The sequence below is a fragment of the Lissotriton helveticus genome, chromosome 3_2 (assembly GCF_964261635.1).
Source record: "Lissotriton helveticus chromosome 3_2, aLisHel1.1, whole genome shotgun sequence".
Lineage (NCBI taxonomy): Eukaryota > Metazoa > Chordata > Amphibia > Caudata > Salamandridae > Lissotriton > Lissotriton helveticus.
The window spans coordinates 154570643-154589342 of record NC_136062.1 but is presented as its reverse complement, the minus strand read 5'-3'; the positions used below and the strand labels follow the sequence as shown (position 1 = coordinate 154589342).

Below are 18700 nucleotides of genomic sequence, written 5' to 3'. Positions count from 1 at the left end.
ACGCCTGCCTTTACCACATATGGTAAGTATAATTAAGGCAAGTAAAACCTATATATAATGTAGGAGTAGGCAAATAATTCTACTCTGCCGGTGGAGTTTTGCCCGTTCCGCGCTCCACTTGGAAGAGTTTTTTCTTGTGTGCAGCTCGCACACGTTAAGTTGGCGAACACCAGCGAGAATGTCCTCTAAAACTATTTTAGGGCCCTAGAATGTCTTCTGGCGAGATTTCCCAACGTGGGAAGGTCACGGCTGGCTGCAATAGTTCGCCTTGAGAAAGCTGCCGCCCCTTAGTAGATATTCGATTTGAGTGCCAGTAAGAAGCAGCACCCTCTGGCGCACTGCAAGGTGCAATTTGCGCTGATATTATAGCATGTAACAAACTCCTGGTGCTAAAAATTAGTATGACCAGCACGACGTGCAGATTCCGCCCGCTTGTGGAACTCAACGGAGTCTCGCAGAGTTTTTATGCAACTCTGTGGAGATCCACAGAGGGAAACTCCACGAGTTCCACCAACTCCTAAAATTAACCCTAAAATTACCATTACCACCCCAAAAAACATACCCTTACCACCCTTTGCCACTACTCACTCCTAAACTCTAAAATTACTAGATATACTTACCTTAAATACTTACCATGCATTGTAAAGTCATTTGGGTAGTAAAGACACACAAGGTAAAGGCTGCATGGTAAAAGCTGCATGGGAAAGGCTTTGTATGGTAAAGGCTGTTTCCCGCTACAGGAGGCTTTTCCGGAAAGTGCTCACTGGACCAGTGGCAACTGGACCTAGACTGGACCCTTATATTGGCTTCTGCCTGACACTTCCTTTTTGTGCCTCACTTGTAGCCCTGGGGCACTATAGAAGTGTACTCGTGGTAGAGTGGGTCTTAAATGAGTAAGTCAGAAGGTAAAATCTTTGACCAGGATGAAGCTGGTTTGTGTATCCGACCAGCTCTCCATCGCAGTCAGCCTCAAATTGTGCCTAGGTCCAGATCTAATGCAACCATTGACTACTACAGGCGCTTTGTGCTTTTTGGCGCTATTTCTAATTAAAACTTTAAAAAATTCATATCTTGGGTGTTGATATCATTTTATTTAAGTTGTACTCTATTTTTTAAAATCGGTATGGGTTGTTACTGTTTAGTATTTTGACTTTATCATGGTTTTGGTACTGAATAATTTATATATTGCCCTGAGTTAAGAATATCTGCTCTCTGTCACAGCTACCAGGTGGATGAACTCAGTTAATTTAATGACTTTGAGGGTTCACCCTGATAAGAGTTGTGATCATTCCTTGAGGTGGATATTCACCTACACCAAATAATCCAATTTATTACAGAAAGCTGTCAAATAAACCAATGGAGAGACACTGTTACAACTTTGTAAAGTATATCCTAATTTTATTTAATTTATTAAGCACATTATTTTCTTAGCCGATATGTGATTTCGCTGGTGCAAACCTTTCCCAAAGCTGTACATTAGCTGGCCCCTCTTCCTTCTTCCTGCTATCCACTTTAATAGCTATCTGCACCTGGATGCACTTAATATCAATGTGACCCTCTCAGCATATACACAGACAATGCCATGTCACATTCCAGACTAAATAAAAAATCCAGGCTTTTCCTCTTTAGTGTGTGTGGTGCCTTTTTGTAGTTGTGATCTTTATTTTTCTCTCCATCACTCACCCGTCCACTCAAGAAGACAGAGACCATGGTATCAAATTACGATAACTCATATTTATTAAATTCTTTATAACCAATGGAATTTATTCAGCACTTTATAAGAATTTTGCATCACATATTATTTTTGTTTCTAAAGGCTATCATCGTAAAGCTTTTCTTTTAATACAAGCAACAGCATTTATTTGAATATACCCTTAATTTGCTCAAATCATTTAATCTCTTATTTAAAACAATCACACCCTGCACATTAATTAGATATTGATATGTCGAATATTGATTCCTATGAGGATCATACTAAAGATGACACCCTAGATGCATCTTTATCATTATAACCATTCTAAAACTTCCCAGGCCATTTTCCTCACAGGGATACAACAGTAAAGACAGAAAGGGCAAGACAGCCTGAGACACAAGGTAACATTTTGGTGCTACATTAATGCTCTTTTTCATGACTGTATAGACGAAGGATGCACCTTAAATATTCATGCTGCCTATTCCCCATTGCTACTGACCCTGGGTGTGCTGACTCCCAGAGGTGCACGACAGCAGGGCTTTTGGATGTCTTTCTTTGGGAGATCTACTTTTTTCTTCTGCTATTTCGGTCTTTGTGTTGAGCCGCAATGGAACTTAATGGACAGTTGTTTCTATAGTCTTTTACTAAAGTCTGGCTGTGCACTACGAAATGAGTTAATCATGCTCCTGACTTTATTCCTTTAGCTCACAACCCAAAACAATAACTCAGTGAGAAGGCAGCTATATGAATGAGGTTATAGGTGGAAAGGAGCACGTAGCATACCCTTTAACAAAAGTGCATTCTCATTGTACTTCTCAGATACAAATCTCTAACATGACTACAGTGTCCTTGCGTTCTGGATGAGTAGAGGGGATCACAGAGCCATCCTTTTGGTCTTGCACTTCCTTTAGAAATCGCCCTGGTAGGTTCTAATAAAAAGAACCTCCTTCACAGATCAAGATTCGGTTCCAACAATGCTTCATCAAAATGTAAGCAACTGTTCCAAAGAAGACGCCCGGATCATCACACAGTCGTATCTTATCAGGAGGAGATGCACCAAGTGGCTGAAACATATTACGGGAGGGAACAGAGGTGAAACCATATATCCCACGTTTATCTCAAGGCCTAACAACAATGGTGTCATCTTGAATTTGTCTTATGGAACATACGCTACCAATGTGATTATCAGGAAGAGGCATGGCCTCACTATGTCCTACACCATATGATCTTAGCTGGAGAAGAAGGGGATCTGCTAGAGAATTACACTAAATATAGGCAAGTATCCAAGAAGGTCCTTGAGGAGATAAAGAAGGGACATACTTCAAAGTCAGAAGGATGATATGACCTAAAATGAGTCCTTAGGCTAAGGGCCCAGGCAATATGAACAAGTTAAGACTGCTAAATAGGCTTGGGAAAGATCGGCAGTTGAGGGAGAATGTCCACTCAGCAAAGCATTCCAAGCATGGAACTCTAGAGGAGCTCCAACAGTGTCAGAGGACAAGAAGGTTGGTCAATTGTCAATCTAAGTTCTATTGCATCTCCTCAAAGGAACAGAGGCTGGCCTTTAGGAGGCACAAGCTTACATTTCCATGAAATTACGAAAAAACTAATTCCGCCATGACATCAAAGCAAATCAATGAAATCACCCCAGAAAATTCTTTTCAGGTCAATCCTGATGATCAGAGCATTGTCGTTTAATGAACCATCACCTATTGATAAACAGAAGCACAGTATTCAACAGAACTGAAAAAACTAGAATGTTTCTTTGTCTTCTTAGCGAAGCTTAACCTAGGTAAGGAAATTGCCTCAATATTCTGCATTTTGATATATGTAGACCTGCTGTAGGAGAATGAAGTGCGACTGTTTATTACCTTTTGCAAAGGCTGCAATGCCCCTTAATCCACGTTTTAGACAGTAAGAAAATAGAGCTCCTGGTGGTGGTGATTAGTTGAGAAGAAAACCAATTAAACAACCACTCTTGATAGTAAATGCATCTTAACGCAACCGTTCTGGTAGTTTGTGGCCCTCCTTTCGTTCCCCATATTCCACTAAGCGACATTAAAGAAAACTAAGAGTTTTTTCCAAACCATAAACCTCAAAGTAAATATTTTATCACATTACAATGTGCTTGACAGACGAAAATTATTCATCCTTTAACTATAAAGCACTTAGATCATTGCAAGTGGCCTGAACACAACCAACTGTGCACGAGATACAATATAAGTGTTGTAGTGTCCTAAGCATGTAGCAAAGAGTCCTTGTATCACAAAGGCTCATTAAGACGTACAGCTTGTGATGGCCAGGATTTCGTAACGTGCTTGTATGTAAAACAGAAAATCAACATCAGTTTCACAGAAAGGTCCAGTGTAATGTGCTGCCAATTAAAATTCATAGCAGTGTAGCAATGTCATACTTTTAATTAATAGTGTGAGTTTGGGCATATATTTTATAAAGTATTCCTTTGGAGGAGTCACAGCCATTACAGATCTAAGGAAATTGTATCATGTCATAAAATGTCTAACTGAACTCTGTTTTATTCCATGCTATCGAAAGAATAGTCCCCATTCAATTGTAAACCCAACAATGAAACACAACACATGGAAAATATTTGAAAGTAAAATATATGAGGTATATGTGCTGGGTGTGGAAAGTGATGCTTCTACATCCTGGCGGTTTGTATATAACTTTATCACAAATATGCCATCCCCTGCTGCCTTGGCCTTGTTAATCATTCTCCAGTTTTATGTTACATATTAAATACATTTGATTTTGCAAAGCAATACATATTATTGATTATATTACGTCGTACTCCCATTTTATGGACAGATGGACTACATGGTTTGAAATAAAAAGTGCTATTGCTTTTGTTTTGATGCAATCGGAGCCTGTACAGTCACACTGAAACAATGTAATCGTCACTAGTATGTTAAGAGTGCTTCATGCGTGGCACATACTGCAAAGTTTGTTCAGCCTGGAAAGCTATGAAATCGCTCAGGTTAGAGGATGTTTTCCTTTCCGATGAATACATGTCAGTTTGCGGAGTATGGTGCGCCTACAAGCGAATAGGGGGTGGGGTGAAGCGGTGATGATGGGAATATTCAGATGGGCAATGGTTGGGGCACCACACTGGTAGTGCCTTAGCAGGGGGTAGGCTCTGTGCTTGATGTGAGCTTATTTATGGGCAGTTCATTCAAAATATATTTGGTGTGGAACATAACTGTGCCCTCCCAAGGAAAAGATGAAGCCAACAGAAAGTTGTGCTACTAATTCAGGAGTGCCGAGGTATGGCAATGGTTCCTCTGGGAGGAGGAGGGGACAGTCTGTGATGGAAGGTCTGTAATAGGTAAATCTAGAATGGGTCAAGCCTCTGGCAGGCAGAGTCTGGCACTCTCTTGGCCCCTTGCTCTCTTTAGATCTAAAATAAAACTAGGAGAGCACGGGGCTCTCAGAACTCAGATTTGTCAGTCTCCTAGAAAGGTAGCAGGTGGGTCACGACTGTTGCACCACCAACTACATTGTCTAGGGGGTGCGATCAAGAACAGCAGAGGTGAAACATATCATAACTCCTCTGAGAGTGAGAAAGCGGCAGCATCTTGGTGAGTCCATGGGGGTGTAGGGGTCTACTCTCCTCACTGGCCTACCAGACCTAATTGCGTTCCATTCATTTGTTCATGTGCTCACCAGGGCCCTCTGGAAAGCACAGGAAGAGAGTTAATGCCCTGCAAACTAGTGTAAATCTCAATTGTGAATCTGTCTTTGGAGAGATAAGTGGTCACTATGGTGACACTTGAGCACTGAAATTAAGGTGATATCGCTCGGTTGAATGAGCAATTTATTCACCATTCCGAGGTATTTGGATGGCAATAGCCCATTCTGTATCGGGAACTTCTATGTAACGAACACTCAAGAGTCACACTCAACGAATGGTGGGTGCACCTTTAGTCGCTTACTGAAATGGCTTTTCGGAGCAGGGGAGCCAAAGGCAAGCATGAACAAACAGATGTGCATATGGAAATGTTTGAAGCCCCCGAGGTGATCTTATGTGTCCAGCTCTCTTTCACAAATGTTTAGCTAACCTGGTCACTGTATTCAGGTGACCACAGCCTCCACCTGTACAGTCAGTGAATTCTATGTACACGTGTGTTCTATGTACATCAAATATGAGGGTGGCTGTCACTGCACATAACGAGAAGGATCAACAACCTCGATCGTTGAGTTGTCAGTTTTTCACTCATCACCATCGCAGAGTGTAGGACCCTGTGGAGTGGTTTGTAAATGTGCCAATAGAAACAAAGTGCACCGTTGATATTCTGGATCCTATATGCCAGACAGACTGCATGGACTGGATTCATCAAACCATACACTGCCATTGAATATGATAAAATGTGAAGACTAAAATAGTCTTTAAGCACCGCAGGGAATACTGCTGGGGTATGTTGTCAATTCCTTATTAGTACCTTCAAGACTCAGTTAAAGAGTCAATGCTGCTTCAATTCGCTCTGATTGCATCGATTCGGCTTCGCTGCTCTGTGATGTGTAAGGAGGATGAGAAAGCGTCATCTTAAAAAATGAGACCCCTGCATGGGAGAGGAAACGCTAGTATGACTAACAGCCTCTCCAACCTGTAGCAAATTATTATTAGCACCACTTTTTAACAAACACATTGCCAGAATGGAGATAGTCCATCAGTATTTAGGGACCCTTATTATACGCTTATTGGCATCTCTATTAATCAACCCTTGCTAGATTAAAACCCTCATATTATACTTGTGCTTTAAACTACTAAAGGCAGGCAATTACTGCCATTTAGGGACGGTTCACCAGGGCAGCTCTTTTTTTTTCTTTTTCTTAAAATACATTTTGTGGTTGAATTCATCATTTCTTCTGTAGGTTGACAGTTCTGCGGGATATTGTCTTGGAAGTATTTGCGTATTTCTGTTTGTCCTTCCTGCGAATGACAAAAACAAAATAAAATGTAATTTAACTGTAGTATAATCTACTTCTCACTTCCAAGGGCGGCTACAGTTTCTGGAAAGTCGGATATGAAGGACAGATTAGGATCTGCACTGAGCTTTTAAACCAAATGTACAATTATTTTTTACCCGCAAACCTATGAACCCAGTTTTAGTAAAACTGCTTCCAGGGGTGAGAGGGCAGTCACAACGTATCTTTTATGTGCCCCGCTACAACGGACTACACATTTGGCAACACAGAAAAGCTTTGGTCTCTGCTTGTTTACCAGGGCGACGAATCCCACTTGCTTCAATGCAGCCACTTTAGCAGCAGGGCGGTGTAGAAGTTGCACCTTCGCTTGTGAGGGTTGCGTCACCACAGCCATCATTGGTAGCATATTCTGCAATTTCCTGAAGTCAGCACTGTGTGTTGCAGAGTTGATCATAATTGGAGAATTGATACATCTAACGAAGGACTCGTTACAACCCACGAAAGGCTTGAGGGAATAGACTGCATAGGGACAGACAGTCATGGGAAGCCAATCCAAGGGAAGTGAAGACATAACAGTAAAGGATTTAGACAGCAGGCAAAACAAAAACTTGCAGACCTGTAGCTAAAATAAAAAGGTGCATTTTTTTTATTGGAACAGACCTGGACATTTTGATCTTGTTTCGACATCCTTGCCCTCCTTCCCAGTGACGCGCTTGGCTTCCTCTGGTCATCATACTCGCACAAGAAATGCACGGCTTCCCATTGCTGTATGGCTAGAGAAAAGAGCGACAATGGGCTGATTAATCCTAAGGGTGGAACATATAGGCATCTATAGGCCAAAGAGGCACAAGAGGCATATTTCCCAAAATTCCACGCTCTTTTTCAAACAAAAAACACATACCCTGATACTTTTTCAGAATTGATAGAATATTTTCATCCATTTAATAAAAGTGACAATGTGCTCTAGTGGTCCATCCATTCCATATTACAACCCCTAAAAGCATGTCTAGGAAGCAGTTGTGGGATCAGCTTATCTGGAAGAAAGCCTTGTGACCTTTGTCAACTGCTGTACTGAGACCTGGAAAATCTACATTTTCTTTGGCAGACCTAAGAAACCTAAAGTGTTTTCCTATTTTTGTGTTTGAACTCTTCGAGCTTATTTCAACATGTCCTATTCATGCATCTGTTCAGGTATGGTTGAATTACCTTTTATTTTTCACTCCCAATCCAGCGTCTCAAGCTTTGTCACTCTATCATTCATTTCCTTCAGCTTAGCTCCAAGCATATTGAAAGCTCTATCTTTCTGGAAGTGGAACACTGTTTCTCAAACTATGGCACCTGTATGAACATTATGAATTTATATAAAACTTAAAGGAGAATTTATTGGACCTGATCATCCCCATGATGCACTTGAGGGCCTGGTTTAGAGTTTAGTGGTTGAGTACTCCACCACAAACATGACGGATATCCCGTCTGCCTTATTACAAATGCATTATATCCTAATGCACTTGTAATAAGGTGGACAGGATATCCGTCACATTTGAGAATGAGTGTTAGACCTGGCATCATTGGCATGAGTCTCTCCTCCATTTTGTTCTGTTTGCCTCCTCTGTTTACGATGTTTTTGCTGGTATATTGCTTTGGGCACTGTGCCACTGCTGATCAGTGCCACAGTGCAAGTGCTCCCTATGTGAAATTGCTGTATTAATTGAATTCCATGTTTGGCTTATTTGGTTTACTGTCAGCCCCTAGTAGAGTGCACCAGGAGTGCCAGGGCTTGTAAATACAAATGCTGCTCGTGGACTTGCAGCACGTGTTGTGCCACCCACAAGAGCGGCCTAGTAAAAGTATGTCTGAAGGTCTGCCATTGCTAGACCTACGTGCAGTCTGGTACTGCCACACGGGCTGTGCAAGTACACCTACTTGCCAGTCCCTAAACTTTCCCTTAACTTCATGTTAGTCACCCCTATGGTAGGCCCAAGGGCAGGGTGCATTGTAAGCATAAGGTAGGACAAGCCTGACAAGGTTGGCATGTCCTAATAGTGAATTACAGCCATATTCGTTTTTCACTATTGTAAGGTAACCTGCTCTCCATAAGTTAGAATGGGCTGCCAGGATTATTAATGCTATAATCCTAGCGGGCTCGGGGAGCATGGTGCAATGTCGAGTTTGGTATCCCTGAACTCAGGGTTTATTAACGCATCCGTTTGGGTGGATGGTTTTTAGACTCTGTGTTTGAAAATAGAACTTTTAGAAAGTGGCTATTTTCTTGTCTGACTGTCTACTGGTCTCTGCTGGTTTGGTGTGCGTGTGACAGGAGCTGGGTGGCTCCAGAGGTCTGAATGAGTCAGTGTGGGGTGAGTGGGGCATTTGCATTGAGAGTAGGGGAAGAGTAGCTCCTGATAGCCTGCCCTGCCTGACACAATGCTGGTTCCACCTCCTGCCAGGCGACTGATGGCTCTGTGCCTGCCAGGGAAGATCCTGGCCCCACCTCCTACCGGGCGACTGATGGCCCTGCCCCTGCCAGTGACAATGCTGGCTCCACTCCTGCTGGGCGGCTGAGGACTCTGCCCTGCACAGTGAATAGGCCAGGTGCCTCGGCCTGGCAACACCCACAACAAAACCAGGATGGGGGGAAATTCCCCTGCATGGACAAAGGGATCAAAGCCAAAAAGGGGTATAAGAGAAGGACCCCTGAACCAAGAATTTGGATCACTTCTGACAAGGAAACCTGAACAAAGGACAAGAAGTCTGCTGATCCAAGGACTTGCCTACCCCTTCTGCCAATGTGCTGTTTGTTGGGGGAATCCTGCAGTTGCTTCTTTATTTTTGCCAAGGAACCAGGAGAGAGGAACTGAGTGTGTACTCTCAAGCTTTGCCAAGGAAATCTCCAAGGGTTGGAAGAGTGCCAGCCTCTGGTTGAAGTCACAGGGTTAAAGGACTTCATCATTTGCTGAAAGTGTTTGTTGCTGGAACCTGAAAATCCAGCACCTCTGAAGAATCCAGCAATCTCGACGCCGACGGACACCGCCGAATCCAGCTCGACATCGTGAGTGCAGCTCCCGTGTCCCGCACCTTCGACGCCGGCTGCCGGGCCCGATCGACGCCAGTGAGTAGCGAGTTCCGCTCCTGCTCCAAGTGACCCCGTGTCGACGCCGCCGCTGATCGCATCGACACCGAGCCCTCTCGACGACGTGAGCGCTGCTCACTCTTGCAACATCACCATCGACATCGACGACGACGCCGTATCAAGCTTCGCCTCGTGAGCGCTGCTCCTGCCTGACTTCTGTCGACGCCGCTGCAGATCGCCCCGACTCCGAGGCTCGATCGACGCCGAAGACGCGACGCCGGACATCTCGACGCCGCTGATCATCGTGTGCTTCACTTTTCCAAGGTACTGTGTTGTGGGGGTCCGTTGTGACTCCGGGCTCGACGTAGCGCTCCTCGCGGTCGACGCCGAACCTTTGGATTAATTGTGCCTCGACATTGTGTGACTCCCGTGTGGGTGACATTGTTGCCAGGAACTGTGTTTTAAAGAAGAAGAGTTGCTTTTGTTGCTAAAGACTTGGTGCTAAGAAGAAACTACACTTGAACTGTTATTTTTCCTTCCAAGAGTATTTATTACGATTGTGGTATATTTTTGTCGTTATTTGGTCTTGTGCTAAGCCTTATATAAACAGCCTTATTTTTATAATACTACTGTGTCGTGTCCATTTGTAGTGTATTCACTTTATTACTGTATGTGGTCATAAATGCTTAATGCACTGCCTCTGAGATAAGCCTGTCTGCTTTGCCAAGCTACCAAGGGGGTGAGCAGGGGTTATCTAAGTGTGTGATCCCCTTGCCCTGACTAGAAAAGGTGTGTCCCTATTTGTCAGAAGTGTATACCTCTGCCAACTAGAGACAGCCGCTTCTAACATTGGTGGCAGCGGTGGGATTTGAACTTTGCATTTATGACCCATGTGCAGTGATTAGCGTGCGCTACATAGTGAAAGCAGACCATAGCGCAGCCACAATCTGTTTTGGTTGGATATTCTATTTTTGTTCTCCGCTTTCCTGGAGCTTGATTTTTGAAACTGCCAGTTTTGACCATGAGTGATGCCGGAGTCACTACCCCTGTTGTTGTGGAGGAGTTTGATAGGGAAAAGATCAACGACTACCCGTTAAAAATGCTGAAACACTTTTGCAAGCAATTTAAAGTTCCTACCACAGGCTGCAAATACAAACCGGAATTTCTTAAAGCTTTGGAGGCCTGGTTAGAGGCCAGAGATCCCTCTAATGCTGTGGTGGTACCGCTAGAGGAAGGGGAAGGGGAGGTGCCAGGGAATGGGCCTGGATCCCCTCCCGGCAGCAGTGTTTCCTCCAAAGGTCTTTCTCCTGAAGAAAGAGAAGAAAGGGCGAAGGAGCGAGCATACAACATGGAAATGGCAACACTTAAGATAGATGGGCAGTTGGTGTTAGAGAATGCAAGAGGCAGGAGAGAAGCTGATATGGAGATCAAAAGGTTGGAGTTTGAAAGAGAAAAGTTAGCTTTTGAGCGTGAGAAAATGGTGAGGGACATGGAGCTCAAAGCTAAGAATTTGGAATTGAATCCCTCTGGTGGCAGCATCCCATCTGTGCCTGCAGAAAGTAGGTTTTATTTTCCCAAAGATGTGATCAAAGATTTTCAGAAGCATGAGGATAAAGCATATGAGTTAGCATTGTTGGCCCACCGGGTCCCTGAAAAGGATTGGGGAGCGGGGTTGTGGGGTCGCTTTGTGAATGAGGGAAGAGATACCCTGTTGGACATTCCTGTGGAGGATAGGATGTCTTATACTCATATGAAAGATGCTTTAATGTTAAGGTATGGCCTAATCCCAGAAAAGTACAGACAAACCTTTAGAGAATGTAAGAAGTTGCCTGGTACTACGTGGGTTGAATATGTGTAATTTTTTTGCAGAGCCATGGATGGTTGGGTAAAGGGCAGCAAAGTGGAACTGTTTTCCAGAGCTGCGCCAGCACCTTATTGATAGCAAGATATCTAACCCTAGAAAACTTGCTGAAGAGGCGGACCGCTGGGTCAGTACCAGGGTCCACAAGGGTCCAGTGGGAGACTCAGCCAAAGGTGGGCAGGGTCCCCAGCAGAAGAGTGGGGGGGGGGCAAGGGTAAACAGAGGGAGTTCCAGAAAGGGCCCCAAAGTAATCCCCAAGGGAACCAAGGGAAGGGTTCCCAGCCTCCCCCTGTGAAGAAGCTAGAGGCCCCGACAGGTAAACCTGTTCATAGGGGCCCAATGACCTGCTATGTTTGTAAGCAGGTGGGACACCGTTATTATGATCCACAGTGTCCCCTGAAGAACTCTAATGCACCACCTCGTGCACCCCCCCGTGAGTTGGCGAGTGTAGCCCTGGGAGGGGAGGAGATGGTTGCCCCTGGTGGGGAGGGTCCCGCAGAGATGTCCCTGGTCTCTTTAGGAGACATGGAAATGGTCCCTCCACCCCCTCTGCCTAGTAACACTAAGAAATATAGGCAGTGGGTGACCATTAACCCCTTCGACGCTCATGACGAGCTGGGCTCGTCATGAGGTAGCCTCCTCGCACGCTCATGACGAGCCCAGCTCGTCATGAATAAAGGGAATATACAATTCTCAGCACAGGAGGGGAATACCATAAGCATTCATGTGGTTAATGGCCATAGAGTGGAAGCTCTCAGAGACACCGGAGCGAGTGTGACAGCTGTCAAGTGTCACTTGGTGTCCAGAGAGCAGGTGGTTCCCCACGCATTCTACCCTTGTAATAGCTGCTGACAACTCCCAGAGAGAGTGTGAGGTAGCTCAGGTTTCCTTCGAATTGGGGGGGGGGGGGGGGGGGGGGGGGGAGTTTCAGGTACTCTTCAGGTTGCTGTGAGGCCCGCCATGCCTGTTGATTGTCTCCTGGGCAATGATTTGGAAGACTCCCCTTGGGCTAAGGTGGAGCGAGAGACACATTTGAAAATGTTGGGTGTGCCAGAGTGGGTGTGTGCAACCACTCGATCGATGACAGCAAGTAAGGGTGTTGATGTGGTCCCGGAGCCTGAAAGTATGGCCCAGGACCCAGCTGTGAAGAGAAGTGGCAGGAGGCGCGGGAAACTGGCCCCCATAGTTCCCGTGGTCTAGGAGGAGGCAGACCCTGAGGGGGATGCCCTGGAACCCACAGGTGAACAAGTTGCTGAACTGGGAGACCTGCCCGAGCTGACCCACTGGCAGCAGGATAGTGGTCCCTCCAGGGAAGAATTTTGTGCTGAACAAAAAGTGTGCCCTTCTCTTGTGGGTATGAGGCAGCAGGCCTCAGCCCAGACATCAGGTGATCAGTCAGGGTCACATTTGGTCTACTGGGAGAACGATCTCCTGTATAGCGAGCCTAAGGTTGCTGAACCTGGGTCAGCCCGTGTGCTGGTGGTACCCCAGCGCTTCAGAGCCTTCCTACTGGGTTTGGCTCATGACGTTCCTTTAGCTGGACATCTGGGGCAGGACAAGACCTATGACAGGCTTGTCACCCATTTTTATTGGCCTCAGATGAGAAGGGATACAGATATCCATTGCAAAACCTGTCAAACTTGCCAGGCAAGTGGGAAAAGCGGGCGGAAGCAGAAGGCTCCCCTCCAACCTTTTCCCGTGGTCAGTACCCCCTTTGACCGGGTGGGGATTGACATTGTTGGGCCCCTGGACCCCAAGACAGCCATGGGCAACAGGTTCATCCTGGTCTTGGTGGACCATGCCACACGGTACCCGGAAGCCATCCCTCTCAGGACAGTGACGGCCCCCGTGGTGGAACGGGCACTGATGAGTGTTTTCTCCCGAATGGGGTTCCCCAGAGAGGTGGTGTCAGACCGGAGAACCAACTTCATTTCCAATTATATGAAGTCTCTGTGGAAGGAGTGTGGGGTAACCTACAAGTTCACCACTCCTTACCACCCTCAAGGTAATGGGTTGGTTGAGAGATTCAACCGTACCCTTAAAGGCATGATTATGGGTCTTGAAGAACCAATGAGGCGTAAATGGGACGTCCTCTTGCCATGCCTGCTGTTTGCTTACCGTGAGGTGCCACAGAAGTCTCTAGGGTTCAGCCCCTTTGAGCTTTTGTATGGACACCCGGTAAGAGGACCTTTGAGTCTGGTCAAAGAAGGCTGGGAGCAATCTCCCAGGAAACCTCCCCAGGATGTATACAGTTACATGCTGGCCTTTAGGAACCAGACTAGGCGCTTCAGAGATCTTGCTCAGGCAAATCTGGAGGCCAGCCAGGAAGAGATGAAGCGGTGGTACGACCGGAATGCCACTCTGGTGGAGCTTCAGCCTGGACAGAAAGTTTGGGTCATGTCCCCTGTAGAACCTTCTGCGCTCAAGGACAGGTGGACTGGACCATTTGAGGTTGTGGAGAAAAAGAGCGATGTCACCTACATGGTGGACTTGAAGTCTCCCAGGAACCCCTTGCGGGTCCTGCATGTCAACCGTTTAAAGCCCCACTTAGAAAGGTCCGAAGTGGGCATGCTCCTAGCTACAGATGCTGGAATGGAAGAGGAGAGTGAGCCTCTTCCTGGCCTCCTGTATGCAAAAGAGCAAGATGGGTCAGTGGATGGTGTTGTCCTCTCTGACACACTGACCCCTGAACAGCAGCAAGATTGTCGCCAACTGTTGGGACAATTCCCTGATCTGTTCTCCTTGATTCCTGGTGTCACTCAGTGGTGTGTCCATGATGTGGACACCGGGGACAGCACTCCTGTAAAGCACAAGGCCTACAGAGTGACTGACAAGGTCAGAGCATACATCAAGGAGGAGGTCTCCAAAATGTTTGTCTTAGGGGTGGTTGAGTCCTCTAGCAGTCCTTGGGCCAGCCCAGTGGTCTTGGTCCCGAAGGCTGCAGCGCCTGGTGCTTCAGCAGAACTTCGATTCTGTGTGGATTACCGAGGACTCAATTCAGTCACCAAGACTGACGCGCACCCCATCCCCAGAGCTGATGAGCTCATAGATCGGTTAGGGGCTGCCCGGTACCATAGTACGTTTGATCTAACGTCTGGGTACTGGCAGATCGCCTTGACTGATGGGGCAAAGGAGAGGTCTGCATTCTCCACACCAGATGGGCACTACCAGTTCCGGGTTATGCCCTTTGGGATGAAGAATGCCCCTGCCACCTTCCAGAGGTTGGTCAACCAGGTATTGGCTGGACTGGAGGATTTCAGTGCTGCCTACCTGGACGACATAGCAGTGTTCAGCGCCAGCTGGGAGGAACACTTGCGCCACCTCCAGGAAGTGTTGTTGGCCCTGCGCAGAGCAGGCCTCACAATCAAAGCCAGTAAGTGCCAGATTGGGCAGGGTTCAGTGGTGTACTTGGGGCACCAAGTAGGGAGCGGCAAGGTGGCCCCCCTGCAACCCAAGATTGATACCATCCTGGCTTGGGCACCGCCCAAAACCCAGACTCAGGTGAGAGCCTTCTTGGGTCTCACGGGTTACTACAGGAGGTTGGTCAAGGATTATGGTAACATTGTGCACCCCTTGACTTCGCTGACTTCCAGGAAGCAGCCAAGACTTGTGATCTGGACCGACGCCTGTCAGACGGCCTTTGACACCCTGAAAACTGCAATGTGCACAGAACCCATACTCCAGGCACCCGACTTTTCTAAAGAATTTGTTGTCCAGACGGACGCTTCAGAGCATGGCATGGGGGCTGTTCTGGCTCAGGTGAATGAAGAGGGCCGAGACTTACCTGTAGCCTTCATCAGTAGGAGGTTACTTCCCAGGGAATGGAGGTGGAGTGCGATAGAGAGAGAAGCATTTGCTGTGGTCTGGGCGCTGAAGAAGCTAAGACCCTACCTGTTTGGGACTCACTTCCGGGTTCAGACAGACCACAGGCCCCTCAGATGGTTGATGCAGATGAGGGGTGAGAATCCAAAGCTGTTGAGGTGGTCCATTTCCCTACAGGGGATGGACTTCACGGTGGAACACCGCCCTGGTACAGATCACGCCAATGCTGATGGTCTGTCCAGATTTTTCCGCCTTAGTGATGAGGACTCCCTAGGGTAAGGGTAGTTCTCCCCACATTTCAGCTGGAGGGGACACGTGTTCGACCTGGGATCATTGGCAGGAGTCTCTCCTCCATTTTGTTCTGTTTGCCTCCTCTGTTTACGATGTTTTTGCTGGTATATTGCTTTGGGCACTGTGCCACTGCTGATCAGTGCCACAGTGCAAGTGCTCCCTATGTGAAATTGCTGTATTAATTGAATTCCATGTTTGGCTTATTTGGTTTACTGTCAGCCCCTAGTAGAGTGCACCAGGAGTGCCAGGGCTTGTAAATACAACTGCTGCTCGTGGGCTTGCAGCACGTGTTGTGCCACCCACAAGAGCGGCCTAGTAAAAGTATGTCTGAAGGTCTGCCATTGCTAGACCTACGTGCAGTCTGGTACTGCCACACGGGCTGTGCAGGAACACCTACTTGCCAGTCCCTAAACCTTCTCTTAACTTCATGTTAGTCACCCCTATGGTAGGCCCAAGGGCAGGGTGCATTGTAAGCATAAGGTAGGACAAGCCATATTAGTTTTTCACTATTGTAAGGTAACCTGCTCTCCATAAGTTAGAATGGGCTGCCAGGATTATTAATGCTATAATCCTAGCGGGCTCGGGGAGCATGGTGCAATGTCAAGTTTGGTATCCCTGAACTCAGGGTTTAATAACGCATCCGTTTGGGTAGATGGTTTTTAGACTCTGTGTTTAACAATAGCACTTTTAGAAAGTGGCTATTTTCTTGTCTGTCTTGTTTTTCCCATTTCTGTTTGCACTGTGTTGTTTTCATTACTTGTATGTTTTGGTGTTATTTATGTATGGCAATTTTTTTTTTTTTTAAATATCCAGTAAAGGCATCCACTGATATGTCCTGATGATGGTCCTGTATCAAATAAGGATCGAAACGTCGTCGACACATTTACACCTGATGATTTATATATTTCTCTATTTGGAAATCACAGAAAGTGTATTCAACTAATTGTCTGTTCTAATTTTTGGCTTAATTTACAGACATTTGCCCTGCCTTGTATTTGTTTGTTTGTTTTTTGGTTGTGTATATGTGGCAGCTGGACACAGGCTTGTGTCCCACTTGGAAATTGTCAGATATTATGCCACATTTGATTATATTTATTATTAAAATATGTCCAGCTGGACATTGAACAAAGATTCCAATTTTGGTCTATTTGTATCTCCGCTTTTAAATTGATATTGAAGTTTGGGACCACTGTTTTTTGAAATATTGAGGACTCTGCCCTGCACAGTGAATAGGCCAGGTGCCTCGGCCTGGCAACACCCACAACAAACCCAGGATGGGGGGAAATTCCCCTGTATGGACAAAGGGATCAAAGCCAAAAAGGGGTATAAGAGAAGGACCCCTGAACCAAGAATTTAGATCACTTCTGACAAGGAAACCTGAACCAAGGACAAGAAGCCTGCTGATCCAAGGAGTTGCCTACCCCTTATGCCAATGTGCTGTTTGTTGGGGGAATCCTGCAGTTGCTTCTTTATTTTTGCCAAGGAACCAGGAGAGAGGAACTGAGTGTGTACTCTCAAGCTTTGCCAAGGAAATCTCCAAGGGTTGGAAGAGTGCCAGCCTCCTGTTGAAGTCACAGGGTTAAAGGACTTCATCATTTGCTGAAAGTGTTTGTTGCTGGAACCTGAAAATCCAGCACCTCGGAAGAATCCAGCAATCTCGACGCCGACGAATCCAGCTCGACATCGTGAGTAGAGCTCCCGTGTCCCGCACCTTCGACGCCGGCCGCCGGGCCCGATCGATGCCAGTAGCGACGCCAGTGAGTAGCGAGTTCGGCTCCAGCTCCAAGTGACCCCGTGTCGCCGCCGCCGCTGATCGCATCGACACCGAGCCCTCTCGACGCCGTGAGCGCTGCTCACTCTTGCAACATCACCATCGACATCGACGACAACGCCGTATCCTGTTTCGCCTCGTGAGCGCTGCTCCTGCCTGACTTCTGTCGACGCCGCTGCAGATCGCCCCGACTCCGAGGCTCGATCGAAGACGCGACGCCGGACATCTCGACGCCGCTGATCATCGTGTGCTTCACTTTTCCAAGGTACTGTGTTGTGGGGGTCCGTTGTGACTCCGTGCTCGACGTAGCGCTCCTCGGGGTCGACGCCGAACCTTTGGATTAATTTTGCCTCAACGTCGTGTGACTCCCGTGTGGGTGACATTGTTGCCAAGAACTGTGTTTTAAAGAAGAAGAGTTGCTTTTGTTGCTAAAGACTTGGTGCTAAGAAGAAACTACACTTGAACTGTTATTTTTCCTTCCAAGAGTATTTATTAAGATTGTGGTATATTTTTGTCGTTATTTGGTCTTGTGCTAAGCCTTATATAAACAGCCTTATTTTTATAATACTACTGTGTCGTGTCCATTTGTAGTGTATTCACTTTATTACTGTATGTGGTCATAAATGCTTAACGCACTGCCTCTGAGATAAGCCTGTCTGCTTTGCCAAGCTACCAAGGGGGTGAGCAGGGGTTATCTAAGTGTGTGATCCCCATGCCCTGAATAGAAAAGGTGTGTCCCTATTTGTCAGAAGTGTATACCTCTGCCAACTAGAGACAGCCGCTTCTAACAATGAGTAACTGGTCTGACGAACTTTAAATCAGGCCCTTGGTTCTGGGCTAATAATTTAATGAGAGATTGTTCCAAACTACCTTAACTATATTTTTCGGTAGATTTATGCTTTCCTTTGTAATTTCACAAACTCTTAAACTAGAGTGTTTCTTGTAGCTTCTATCCCTTAAAAACCTTGGGCTTCCTGTGTCTTGGGGGATTCTTTATCCTCTTCAGAAGTTCATATTGATTTGTTGATTCTAAAAGTGAATCATATTCATTACGCTATTGGGCAATGGTATTATTTTAGCCCCTGAGGCATGACAGTTTTCATACAATTTCGGTATTCTGATCGAACCTTTGTACATTATAGCCTTTATTTTCACAAGGGTTACCTCTACTAGACTGCACCCTATGTTGGTTGTGTTACTCGAGTTTACGTTGATCAAGTATAAGGTGAATGTTTCTTATCCAGTAAG

At 46.2% G+C, this 18700-nt stretch overlaps 1 protein-coding gene across 1 annotated transcript in view; it reads right to left on the bottom strand.

Annotated features, from left to right (window-relative positions):
- Positions 1-1714: 1714 nt before the first annotated feature.
- Positions 1715-18700, bottom strand: part of LOC144826522 (uncharacterized) — a 592534-nt gene continuing 575548 nt past the window's right edge. The window contains exons 12-13 of the mRNA XM_078684945.1: positions 7298-7410; positions 1715-6641 (exon numbers count right to left, since the gene is read on the bottom strand). Of these exons, the coding sequence (XP_078541071.1) occupies positions 6569-6641; positions 7298-7410 (186 nt within the window). The 3' untranslated portion in view covers positions 1715-6568. The remainder of the gene's footprint in view (positions 6642-7297; positions 7411-18700) is intronic.